Source organism: Opisthorchis viverrini (assembly GCF_000715545.1).
Source record: "Opisthorchis viverrini unplaced genomic scaffold opera_v5_252, whole genome shotgun sequence".
Lineage (NCBI taxonomy): Eukaryota > Metazoa > Platyhelminthes > Trematoda > Opisthorchiida > Opisthorchiidae > Opisthorchis > Opisthorchis viverrini.
In genome coordinates, this window is record NW_008751910.1 from 95149 (window position 1) to 107731 (window position 12583).

Below are 12583 nucleotides of genomic sequence, written 5' to 3' on the forward strand. Positions count from 1 at the left end.
CCGGTCCAAGTTTCCTTCATGTCTCCCAATTAGGACACATGACGTCTGGTGCGGTTCAGCTTTTAGGGCTTCGACCATAGCTTAGACTTAAACTAAGGTCACCTAGTTTCAGAGAGGTGTCGTGGGCGATAACGGCTAGAACCAGCATTGTTTTAGTGAGTGCAATTACTTAAAATCGCATTCTATAGCTTATCATCATGACAGCAAGTATGAGAGATAACAGCCAATGCTATGGAAAAAAATCAAACCTCGTGAAGCTGGAAGTAAGGAAAGTGTGAAAATTTATCGGGCCAACAGTGGGAATGAGTGGATTGAAGAGGGAGCATGGGTAGGGGTTAGCAAGTTAGTCAGATCTACGACAATAGGATGCTCATTCATTGACAACACATTGGTTCAAGCAGAGGTTTTTCACACCTTTCTGATTTCTACACAGAGTTCTACTGTTTCCCATTGTTTTAAACAATCAGTGGTGGAGAGGGATGTCAGTGTCTTCGCCAACTTCGTTTTGAAAGGTGTGATTATCACCATTAGCTTGAGGTGACAAGTCAGGACAATTGGACACGCGCCAATGGCTTCAATTCTGCCTCTCCTCTGAGATAAACTAGCGTAAGATTATGAAAGCTGTACAGAGACTACGGTACACGCGACAGCTCCGAACAGTAGAGCTGAAAATGTGTAAGGTAGGTAGGGATACACGAAGCTCTTCGGGAGCTAAAATCGTAGCTGAATCATTTATTAGCGGGTGTAACTAGGACATCATCATGCTAGGTTAGGATTACTTCAAAGATTTCTTGGCCTAGCGATAGGTGCTCGTCTCATACAGCCGTCACGGTGGGGAAGGGGACAGCTATTGTGCGCGTAAGAATCGTTTTATCAAATTTTTTGTCTTTGTAGAGTAACAGTACTGGGACACAACAAGTGGAATGGCGACAGAAAAAGTCGGTTGATGCGATTGTCCATTCCCAACTTCAAATGACGGTGGACTCAAGATTATCAAATTTAGACCTGAAATTATTCTACGGTAAGAAAGAGTGGTAATACCTCGGTGACCAGAGTATGCGCCACCCCAGTGATAGAGTCCTAGTTGCCTACACAAGGGTAGAGCACGCACAATTCCAAACTGCCTTACAAATAAGAAAGGAGTTATCAAGTTTTCGTCGCTGATGTATCCAGCCATTATCCACATATGGTCGGAGCAGCAACGCCTTTCAAGAGGGACAGGTCACTCACAAGCTGGCTTCACGCAATAGCTTATGGTGGTCAGACCAAACATTTTCCATATCAGAGAAGCATCTGCTTTAAAGAGCCTTTTCTTCCATCAGTGTGTGAGTTAGAATCGCTTCCAAGATTGACGCTTCATAAAATTAGCAGAAATTCATTCAATCTTTGAAACCACATGTTCTGGGTGCACTATCCTGAAAGGGGTGAACCAAAAGGCATGAACCAAATAGACCACAATGGTGTCTCCATCAAAACTAGGCTCTTCAGTGCATACCCATCGAGTGGATGCTGCTTGAGGAAATGAAGCAAGTGACCGAACAATCTAATTTCCACAAGTCGGCTAATGTGCTCACTCTATCTGCTGCACAGTGCGCGACTCTATGAAACCCGAGCATTTCTCTCAGGTATCAGAACACCCAGATGACGCATTCCATTCCCCAGAGAACATACGCATACGTGTTCTGAGCAAATTAACTCATTCCAATCTCTTCCCTCGTCCATCATCCCTCATCCCAATGTGTGCGGTCACATGATCATGTAGCCAAGATGGTCGATCGTGAATGTTGACCACCCACTGAGGTTACCATCACTGTCAGGGGAACTGGACCCACGTGAGATGTTCCATTATCTCCAAGCCAATTGGGCATCCATGCTAGCATGTCGTGCTGTTCGATGTGCTGGACAGATCATCATGTAGTACGACATTCAGGGCACGTTATCCGCTCCTAGAGGTACTGCTGATAACTGTCAGGTCAATGGGCTACCAGGCAACGCTTGTGTGTTAACTTGAAGACTGGCAGACCTTGCTCAAGGATTGAGAAATTCTTGGCTTACCCAGTTGTCCGAAGAGTCGAAGAGAGTTCAGAGGGTAGTGTACGGAGATCACTTGGTAGTTCCGTACTACACATGGTCGCTTTGGTGAACTCTAGTTGCAGTGCCCGCAAGTTGCTGATTAGGAAAAGCGAGTTATGTTTGTTAGGGGGACTACTCAGTCGTTGAACACGTGAATACGAATCCAACATCATCGCAACTACCTGCAGATTGAAAACACGAAAAAAATTTAGAGCATTTTCTTGACCATGCCTAATGGGAGATAAACCAGTGTAATTTATTCACATGGCAATATTGCCTTGTAGCCTTTTGCTGAATAATTTCCCTGTTGCAGACCAGGAAGACTGTTGCTAGAATCTCATGTTTTTCAGATCGGGGGAATTATTAACCTTGAATTGGGGTTATGAACAAGGTTATACGTCCACTAGTGACTAACGCCTGAGGTTTTCTTCTTGAATGGAGAGTTTCATAAATTTGTTGTTTTTGTCGCTTTTGCTGTTGCCGTTGTCTTATCAGTGTTGGTACAATATAAGATTGTCACGTACGATGGATGATAACGGATTGCGTATCAGTCTACTAACCGACTGGATGTTGGGTCGTCATTTTCATCCGAAATAACTTTACACTGATTGTGGTAGACGAAATGAATTGTTGTCGGATATGAGTTGATTTTTTTAATACTTTTATTAGACAGTTTCTGTAGCCCTAAGTGGATTGTGTGATCTCCTAGTATACCAACTTCTCAGTACCGACGCAATTAATGAATTCCGCCGCATGTCTGTTTGGCTCAGACTGTTACGAGAAACGTATGACGAATCATCTCTAAACCTCTGAGTCACACTTAAGCTAGGAACATCCGGACCTTTAAAAACCACCATCTTGCTCGCTACGACCACAGCAACTTAGGTTCGGAGCAACTCGTTTAGAGGTGAGGCAAGGCGTGCTTATGTAAAATGGCCGGAGGAAGTTACGGAAGAAAATATACCAATGAAGAGACCATTCAAATGTTCACCAGTGATTCGTTCAGCAGTGTCTTCTGTTCTCCCATTATTCTAGGAGTAGATAAGGTGCCCTGAATGTCGTACTACATGACGATCTTCCAGCACATTCGAACAGCACAACATGCTAGCATGGATGCCCAATCGGCTTGGAGATAATGGAACATCTCACGCGGGTCCAGTTCCCCTGACAGTGATGGTAACCTCAGTGGGTGAGCAACATCCACGATCGACCATCTTGATCACATGATCATGTGACCACATACACTGGGATGAGGGACGAGGGATGGGGAACAGGGGAAGAGATTGGAATGAATTCATTTGCTCAGAACATGTGTGCCAATGTTCTTTGGGTACGGAACGCGTCGATTGGGCACTTGGATACCCAACGGAAATGTTCGGGTTTCGTAGAGTCGCGGACCATGCAAATTGAGTGACTCATGGAAATTGAATGTCCATTTCCGAGCATGCTGTAGTAAATCAGCGTCAGTTCACTTCAATCCACCAGGGAGAAGCTCGTCAGCCAGCTAAATCAGCACTCTGGTTCACGACAAAAACAGATCAGACTATCTCAAACAGGACATGATTGTCTTCTGCATAGTCCTGCCACAGTAGATACGTGATTTACAGCTACCAAGTAGAGAAGAGCAAAGCACTGTTGTCAATGTCATATCTCAGATCTGATCTGAGCCTACCGTAGCCTAGCACAGCAAGCAATGACGCACCGCCAGGCGCTCATGAACCGACCTCTCCATCATGTTTGCACGGGTCTCCTGGTATCCAGACTCCTAAACATTCAAACTGCCGGCACACTAACCTGTTCAGTCAGGTTTTCGACCGGCTCGCGGATGGGTGACTAATTCAATTTGTGGTTCCTATCCTGTTTGGATCGCGTGCACATTGCTAGTTTTGTGTGTAGGAATGAAGGAAAAACAGAGCAACTGTCATGCTATTCAACTGTTGATCAGACGCTTGACTTGATCCGATCGATGGAACGACCTAGCTTCGCGTGTCACTACCTCTTCCATAGCGCACAAATCACTCACATGCGTTTGGACATTTGTTTGTGTGCGTAAAAACCGGAGAATAAAAAAAAACGACGTTGAACCGTCAGAACCAGAATAGCGCACGTGGTGTGTTCGTACGAGGCGACCGCCAGCTTTTGATCAACTCTGACTCACCAACACAATGAACAGTGCTGAGTTCTGATCCTAACCAAAATACAGGCCCTTGTTTTTACCCTAGCAGGGGTGTCTACTCAGGTAGACAGAGACTTACTGATAATATACGCCAGAATGTGACTTGAAGCACAGAAAAACGACTGACCTGGACCTGCACAGCAAGTCTGGACGGGTCAAGTGACAAAGATGATTCAAAGGCTGAGAGACTACTTCCATGCGAAACGATCGACTGAAAAGCTTAAGATCACTGTAAACCACTGCCATGGCCAAAATATACAACCTGACTCGTTTACTGATATGATATTTGTGTGATCGATGGACATACTGTTTTTCTGTGTATTTTCCGTCCAGTACCCCCGTTCCCAAGTCAACAGAGCTTGGGTGATCATCATATGGTCATCCGTAGCTTTTGAAAAGTGTTCTCAAAGAAAGAAAGTTAAGTTTTCGAGAAACACACTCATTTGCAAATCAATTGGTTTTCACGAGAGACTCAACTGAATCTCTCGTTTATGATATTCTACAACTGAATGTACTGCACACAGGCCGCCTCATGTTTCAGCACACTCAGTTGAAGAATATCATAAACGAGAGATTCAGTTGAGTCTCTCGTGAAAATCAAATTGATTTGCAAATGAGTGTATTTCTCAAAAACAGTCCAATTTGGGTTCAAGTGGAACGTAAGGTTGATGGAAACTCGGGGACTGCGCCTACCTGATGAGCCCCAAGAAGGGCGAAACCGGTTGTGGGCTGTCGAAGAGTTTTCAGCAACCCTATGAGTAGTTTCCTTTAGGAAATCGTAATGTGAAAAGCAGATTGAGACATGAAGAGCACAGCAAATTAAAACGTGTGTATGAACTTGTTTCGTAGCATTTTTAAATCAGCTCAGTCGTTTGCTTGTCACCGGCCGGTTTTGTCGGCCATCTGGGCTCCTTAATCAGTACTTGGAGTTATCCGGACAAGTATCTTCCTTACTACTCCCAAGCTCGTGTATTTTTTTTTAAAAAAAAGCAAAACATCTATTGTATTACGACCGTCCATCATGTCACTAGATTCTGACATGGAGAGAACTAGTTGACTAGTTCGTGAAACTTGCGGTTGCCTATGAAAGTAGGTTGTACATCCATGGCTTCATGGTGGTTCTTATCATTCCCACTTTGAACGTTATGGTGTACTTATTCAAGACAAATAGACAAATCTATCACCCAAAACGTTTTTTGCAATGAACATTGTACTTTACCCCCCAGAAGTCTGCTCCTTGAGAGCAAGTGCTTCAAACGAAAAAATGGAAGTATCTGGGGCCGAAATTATTAAAGCTACTAGCATTAGAGTCCCTGGGGTTTGTGACGCCTGATTTACCGGACTGTTCGATCGATTATGCATGGACCATTATTTGAACGGTTGTTTGTGAGAGCTCTGAAAGCTGCCGACGTGGATCTCGTGAAATGAGAGCCGGAATCACAAATAGAATGATGTGGAGAGAAGTGACAAGACCTGGAGTTCACCAGTGTTGAGGTCTTCGGTGGATAGAGAATATCAAGAACATACTACCACAGTCATCTGCGATCTCAGTGTAAATCTAATAATCCTAGTAAACTTTCGGACGTTATGTGTAGCGAAAACCATTGCATTCGGAGATACATTTTCGAGAGCGAAACGAATTGCTTGGCCAAGATGAAAAGTCATTTCTGTTCATACGTTGATACCTTATGAAAACTGTAAGGTTTACCTTGCCGGTTTAGTTTTGAGGTGTTTACTGTGCCACATTTTCAATCCACATTTTCAAACGCCACGGGAATTTGAAAGTTGTTGTAATCAAATAATTAAGGTTTGTTTACATGCAGATAGTATTTGGGATCTGGGGGCGATTTATTCTCTGACTTTCGAGCCCCAGGACAGCAGTTCTGGAGTACAAACAGACTCTTAATCTGGATTCCGGTCGAGTGCCATTCAGGCTGATAACATTAAGGAGTCTTATCTCACCACAGCAAAAGTGAGTTTTTCCAAAAGTGTGTGCTAAACGAGTGAATTGCTTCGACCTAAGCGTTTGACTGCATAACGTTAGCAAAATTAGAGGGCAAGATGGGAGTCTCTCAAATCCCACGTAGTGTGTACTTGATGGCTTGCGTCAGGTTTTGTAACCTTAAATATACCACTTCTAGAGTGAATTCATTTGGCAGCATAGATGGCCTTGCTCATTTTACGAAAATGGAAAACTACGGGGAATCCACATTGGAAGTGGCACTTGAGGGGATAGCGTAAATTTCCGTAGTTTCCGCGTGATATAAAAAGCAATAGAGCGTCATCATCGCATAAAAACAGAAAATTAAAACTTTTTATACGCCCGTCACCTCAGTACAATGTAGTTGGCCCGAAGGGTTTTGCATAGACCCTGTAAGTGAAGGGGGTCAAACATCTGAACGCATCATCAATGGGCTATCTAGGTTACTCTGCAGTACACGAATCAAGCTACTAGGAGGGCCTGACACACTGCGACCTTGGTACCTATGGTTAAAGACATCCGTTCGAGCTGCGTTCCTCAAGGCGGTCAACTACCGAGATGACCATTGCAATTCGTGGGCTTAGATAGTTCGGAAGTGTAGCATCTATGGTCGATTCACTGTCAAAACAGTCGAGCTACACGCAATGTTCTATCCAAAATTTTGGAATATTGTGCTTTATACCTTGCTCTCCAGGACAGTCCAGTAAAAGCATAGTGTTTCTAGGCTGTGTTCAAGACGAAGTGAAAACAAGACACCGTCAGAAATGAACCTCCTTCAGTAAAATGCTAGCCTTGACGGAGTCGCGTTTGTACGAGGCTTTGCATTTTCAGTGTGTTAGGTGTTAGTGTGATGCACAATGCCTCGTCTAACGAGGGCTGGTTTCGTGAGATCTCTTGAAGAGATCAATAAATTCAGTGATTTTTGCATCCACATCGTTCTCGTTTAACTGGTTCTCCTCTTGTCCCGGTGCAATTAAGCCGGTTCCAGGAAAAGCACCGTACTCCAGTCTCACTTTTGTTAAAGCCCATCAGCAGTGGTGGGATTTGATTTGACGATATCTGACATCCAAAGTGAGCGTGTTTCCACTACCTAATCAGCGCACGCCGGATGCTCATGAATTATCACCTATGACTGGATCGATCATGTTCACATCTGAACCAAAAAAAAACAGAAAGGGGAACTCTCTCCACCGACCATAAGCGTTATGTGGTATTTAGGCTACCGTTAAACATCAGATGACCAATTATCGTATGGGATTAATGAGTTGTACTCATCAATTTTGAAGCGGGAGCGGCAAACAGACCACAGTACTGCATCTGCATTAGGTTGATCATTCAGCACTTGGCCACTAAGCTGTCGCTTACTCACTTGGTTTTTTTTCACTCATTCATGGGACAAACCTGGTTGCCACAGTTACCAGAGGGCACAGAGTTTACTTTGCCATAAAACTGGCTTAGTCACTTGCAACCATGTGTATCTCAGTCTGTGTGTAATGTTAGCGCATCTTGCACGTGCTTGAGTTCTGCAGACTTGCATAACAAAATAGTATATGCCACGCTCCAATGCCCCACTTGGAGACAAGTCAGGGTGGGCCAATTTGCAGTCAGGCCACAATGTCACTCACCGGCCATAGTAATCCTACAGGTCTCCTTGCAAGACACGTGTCTCCCCATGGGGACAAGGTCGCTCTTGTCACGTTCGCGCACGATGGGAACAAGTTTGTGAATGCGAACTACAACAACTGTGCTGGAGGGAGAAGAGCTCCATATCATTATCATAGTTAACCATAAGCTCTTACACAATGCATTGGGTTTAGAAAGGGTCCAGCAGAACACACCAATCAAGGGCATCTGCCCCTATATGAATGGGGTCAAGTGTGGCAGATACGTTAGCCTGGGGTAGAAGAATACAGTTCGAGTCAGTGCTCGTCAGCAGCTGCATATTCATTAACAGTCAGCTGACGACCAGGTGGGTTTTTTTACGTGAAAATCAGATTCACTTTCTGTGTACTATGCTGACATGTTCATATTGAACAAGTTTGTTTTAGCCAATACAATATTGGTGGATGAAGTTCTCAATCCAATTTGATGGTAACTACCTAATAGATGGGCGCGTTGGTCTGGTGAGACAGGACAACTGTCCTTCAGATAGAGGTGGGATTCCAATTTTCGTGAGAATGCCTATAAGCGATCAGGATAATTCCTCTGGGATGACCGGTTGAAAAAAGTCGCCTTAAAGTGGCGAACGTTGTGAAAGGTGTAACGCACTATTCATAAGGCTGCCGTAAATGCTTTGACAGGCCACGACGGGTTTCGACTTTCTTGAAACTTATCTACCCTAGGCGCAGTCTACGAAACACCTTTAACCCCATGCCCTACTTGAACCCAAATTGTACGGAATCAACTAAATCATTCATTTTCATACTAATTTGGTTTTGACGGGAGACTTATCTTAATCCCGGCTGAATCTCTTATGTATGATGTTCTCTAAAGAGGTGAACGTTGTGAAAGGTGCTTCCCCTTGAGTTCAAAATTGGTCTACCATGGAATTTGCGTTCATTTTTTGGCTTTCGAAGGAAAAAAACTTGGGGCTGGTGACACGGGGACAAATTTACCCCAACTATTTCTATCCCAAACAGTAGCTCTGGGATTTGGTTCACCCATCCAAAAGTAGCCCCTATAGAGCAATGGCTCACTCCTCCTTTGCTCTCATCCCCTACTAAAAATACAAAGATCATACCCACAGATCCACTGATGAAGAAGTTGTGGACATTATCAAGCGTACTGATGGACGGATCCACATAGACAGTCGCGTATCCGTTTGTTCAGCGGAACGCTTGTTCCACAGTCTCACATGAGTCTCGCAAAAACCTGTGTGAAACACCGGCTCGGAAGTTTTGGCAGCCACTTAATCACCTTGTGGTGTCAGTACTTGGTGTCAATATGGGAGGCACCACTCAAATGTGCTGGTGAGAGGAAGAAGGCCCTCGCTGCGGGGTTGTTCGACAGAAAACACCAACTGAACAGTTGCAAACTATTGGACAGGGAAGCAAAACTTTCATATGCATCTTGTTTATAAAAACTGTGTATCCGTCTTCTTTTCGAACGCTTCTTCCTGAACTTTCCTGGGTATTCATTGACTGTTGCTCAAATGCAAGCAAATGCTACAAAGCGACTCCACAAATTCCGCAACAGATCTTAATTTTCAAGAGACGTGAAGCGGATTTACAAGAAAGATTACTTCTCACATGTCCCATCAGTAGTACCCACCGTCACACTGACTAGTGAATATAAACATCGCGTTTCACACGTTATCTACGGACACATTTTTCACTAGCCCAACAGAGCACTTGCAGTCAGGGAAGGAAGTGTTTCTAACTGAAACATCAGAACACTTGAAGACACCCCAACAAATTTTCTGAAATTCTTTCTGACATATTGAATCGTGATGATCAGTGATTTGCAATCACCAACTGTCATCTTCAACCCTTAGTTGAATTGCCATTTTTCCTGTTTGTCGACAGTACAAAAATATCGAGTGCAAGTCAACTTCCTTGCTTCCACGTCAGAATGGTTTTGGTTAAATGTCCTCTTGAATTGCTCTAATGATGGCCCTCCATTGATAGGTTTTTGAGTTAAGCCGACGGTTTTACGCTGTATACTTAGAATCCTGAAGTTTTATACTTCCTAAATCCGCCTTTCCCATCAGACAATAGAATGTAGCTGCGTTGTGAATGGCAGTGGAGCGATGCGGTGACTGGTGTGTTCAGTAGCCTTGCATTAGCACTGCTTGTCAGACTAGACCCGTGTGGATTTTACACACGGGACGGATCGGAATATCCAAACCCTAAGTTATGTAAGAACATTTTCAGGTACGCCAAAAGTAAAACCAACTTGGGATTTAGTTTACCATACTTAGCAAAATTACTGAAGCTTGTTTTTACGATGCCGCTAGATTGCCGCAAACCATTTTGCCTTTTTTGGGTGTTAAATCAAATCCGCAATAGTACAGTAGTTGAGTTCTGTGGATCATTGCATAAAAACATCAAGTGAATATATGCTACATCAGAATCGCTTGATGGTCATCATTAATGCAGTAGCCGTGGTATTATAGTTCTTACATTTCCCTCCCAAAAAGGTTGTCTCCATATGAGAATACCACCAGAAGAGGACCTTTACTCAGTCCCTTAAGACGATACCTCCAAAAAAGAACAACTATGGCAAATTGTTCCTTGTATAGGGAATTCCAAGCATTGCTTTAAAAGAAAATAAGCCTGTTGGGAGGAACAAACACTTTGTCTGCTTTCGAGGAGGAAGGGGTTATCGTTGAGTACACTGGTTTTATACTACGAATCGCCGCTTGTCAGCATTCTCTACGTTTAAAGAAGTACACCGCGCAAATCCGCTTTTTTCGTGGGTTGATTTGGTCACATGGTATGGGGGCATGAATGGAGTGCTTTCCCCTTAAACCCCGGTAATGGAAAGCTTCCAGTTCGTAATCTTTCCTGCTGCACTTCCTTTGGCTTCTCAAAAGCTGATATTTCATGCTGAACCACTCCATTGCTTTTACAAGGCACAGTATTCCAACCATGGGGAAACGCCCCAAGCGAAGGGATTCTCGCCGAGGAAACGACGATGGCAGTGAAAATTCTTCCACTACAATCCTCTTTGAAGATTCCGCGTGAAACTTGAGGTGAGAACTTTGCTTGTTCCAAAAAGCCCACAATGCAGGTTACTTGTATCATCCATTCAGATTTATTGGCGGACGATTATTTTAAGCACTTCTTCCATATACACCAATGGCGTACTTTTCATCCACAGAACTGGGCTCGACTGGGTTCGACTCGATTGGAATATAGTGATTGCATTAAAGGATGGAATATGCCGCAGATCGAAGACGAAGAAGTAATAGGACAGGACGAAGCAACGCACAATAACTTAATGCTTGTCAAATTTCCATGAAATCATCAATTTTTCTCTACAAGGCAAGGTATCTTCTGCTTCTTATTCGATTTTAGCCAGGTGGGTGAAAAGCCATTGGTTCGTAGGGGTTGACAACAATCACGCTGTGCTCATACCGCTATGCAACAGTACTCAATAACTTGAGCAATCACACAAACGCAATTCATTCAACTTATCAGCTATAAACCGTGTGCCATAGGCACATTGGTTCCAGCTGCTACAGCTTCGATCACACAAATTAGGCAAGCGATTTCATCAAACGCCACTCAGCGGTCACCAGAATTGTTTAAAACTACTTAGGGGCACTTCTACTTTCCAAAAAGAATCACCTACCGTTTGATGTTCTCTTGTAAGGCAGAATATGCCTCGAAAATCGAGAAGCTGCTGGTTCTGAACCTCCAAGAACTCTTCTCATTCAGTAGGATATTTCGAGGGCCCAGCGGAGGTACTTGTTCGCTACTTAGCACCGAGTTTGAGGAATTCTTTTCTCTGGATATATTTTGCAGAGACCTATCATAGAAAAGTAATAATGGAGGGCAAGCCCTACATTTTTACCGAACCTGCCGTTGGAATGATTATAAAGTATTTCAATAATAATCGTTCAGCTGTAACACTCTTCCGGTGCCTAGCTGTCATGATGTTCGAAGGAAGTACGATGTCTGAGATATAATAAGATTGCCCAAACCTAGGCAGGAACAGTCGAGTTGCTGAGACTGGTTTCACACCACGGGCTTTTCGGTCAGTAAGTTTGCGTCTTAACGAATGAGCTATCTCGAAATCCGATCATGCATTCAGAAGCAAGATGTCACCTTCAGATAGAGTGTGGCATTCACTGTACACTTTCCGTCACTTCTGTCGATGTTGATGAACTAGTAAGCATGAGGCAATCCCATTATAAATTTGTAATCTTTGTATGATAACTGAGGATACACTTCGTGCCAACGAATTGAGGGAAACAACTTTGCGAAAAAATTAAGGAACGTCGATCTATATGTGACGTTAGCTGCAGTCATCCGGAGCGTATCATCTTGATCGGTGAGTTTGTTTTCGCTCATCTTTACCTTTCTCATTTTAGAGGCGTCCTTAAGGCGATCCTATAGGAATTACCAAATGTCTTGATAGATCGATGAATATTAGGCGGTAAGTTTTGGTGCTTTGAGAAATGCGCAACACTTTGGTACCTTACTTAGGTACCTTTTGCACACCATCGTTTCACATCGAGACCTTTTTAGACTTCCATTGAGGCGCTTCAGACCTTCCACCTAGTCCCATGAATGTTATCGTGATATGAAAAGGGTATAGTAACTTTGATCTTATTGCTTCGGTCAACGATTCCCGTATTTGCCAGTGCATTTTTTTCTGCGCAAGATGTATGTGTTTTTACTTCGGTC

General features: G+C 43.6%; 1 protein-coding gene across 1 annotated transcript in view; it reads right to left on the minus strand.

The window, feature by feature from the left end:
- Window positions 1-12583, minus strand: part of T265_09061 (hypothetical protein) — a gene marked incomplete at both ends in the record, with an annotated part of 85204 nt that overhangs the window by 52066 nt on the left and 20555 nt on the right. The window contains one exon of the mRNA XM_009175040.1: window positions 2056-2255. Coding sequence (XP_009173304.1) covers window positions 2056-2255 — 200 coding nt within the window. The remainder of the gene's footprint in view (window positions 1-2055; window positions 2256-12583) is intronic.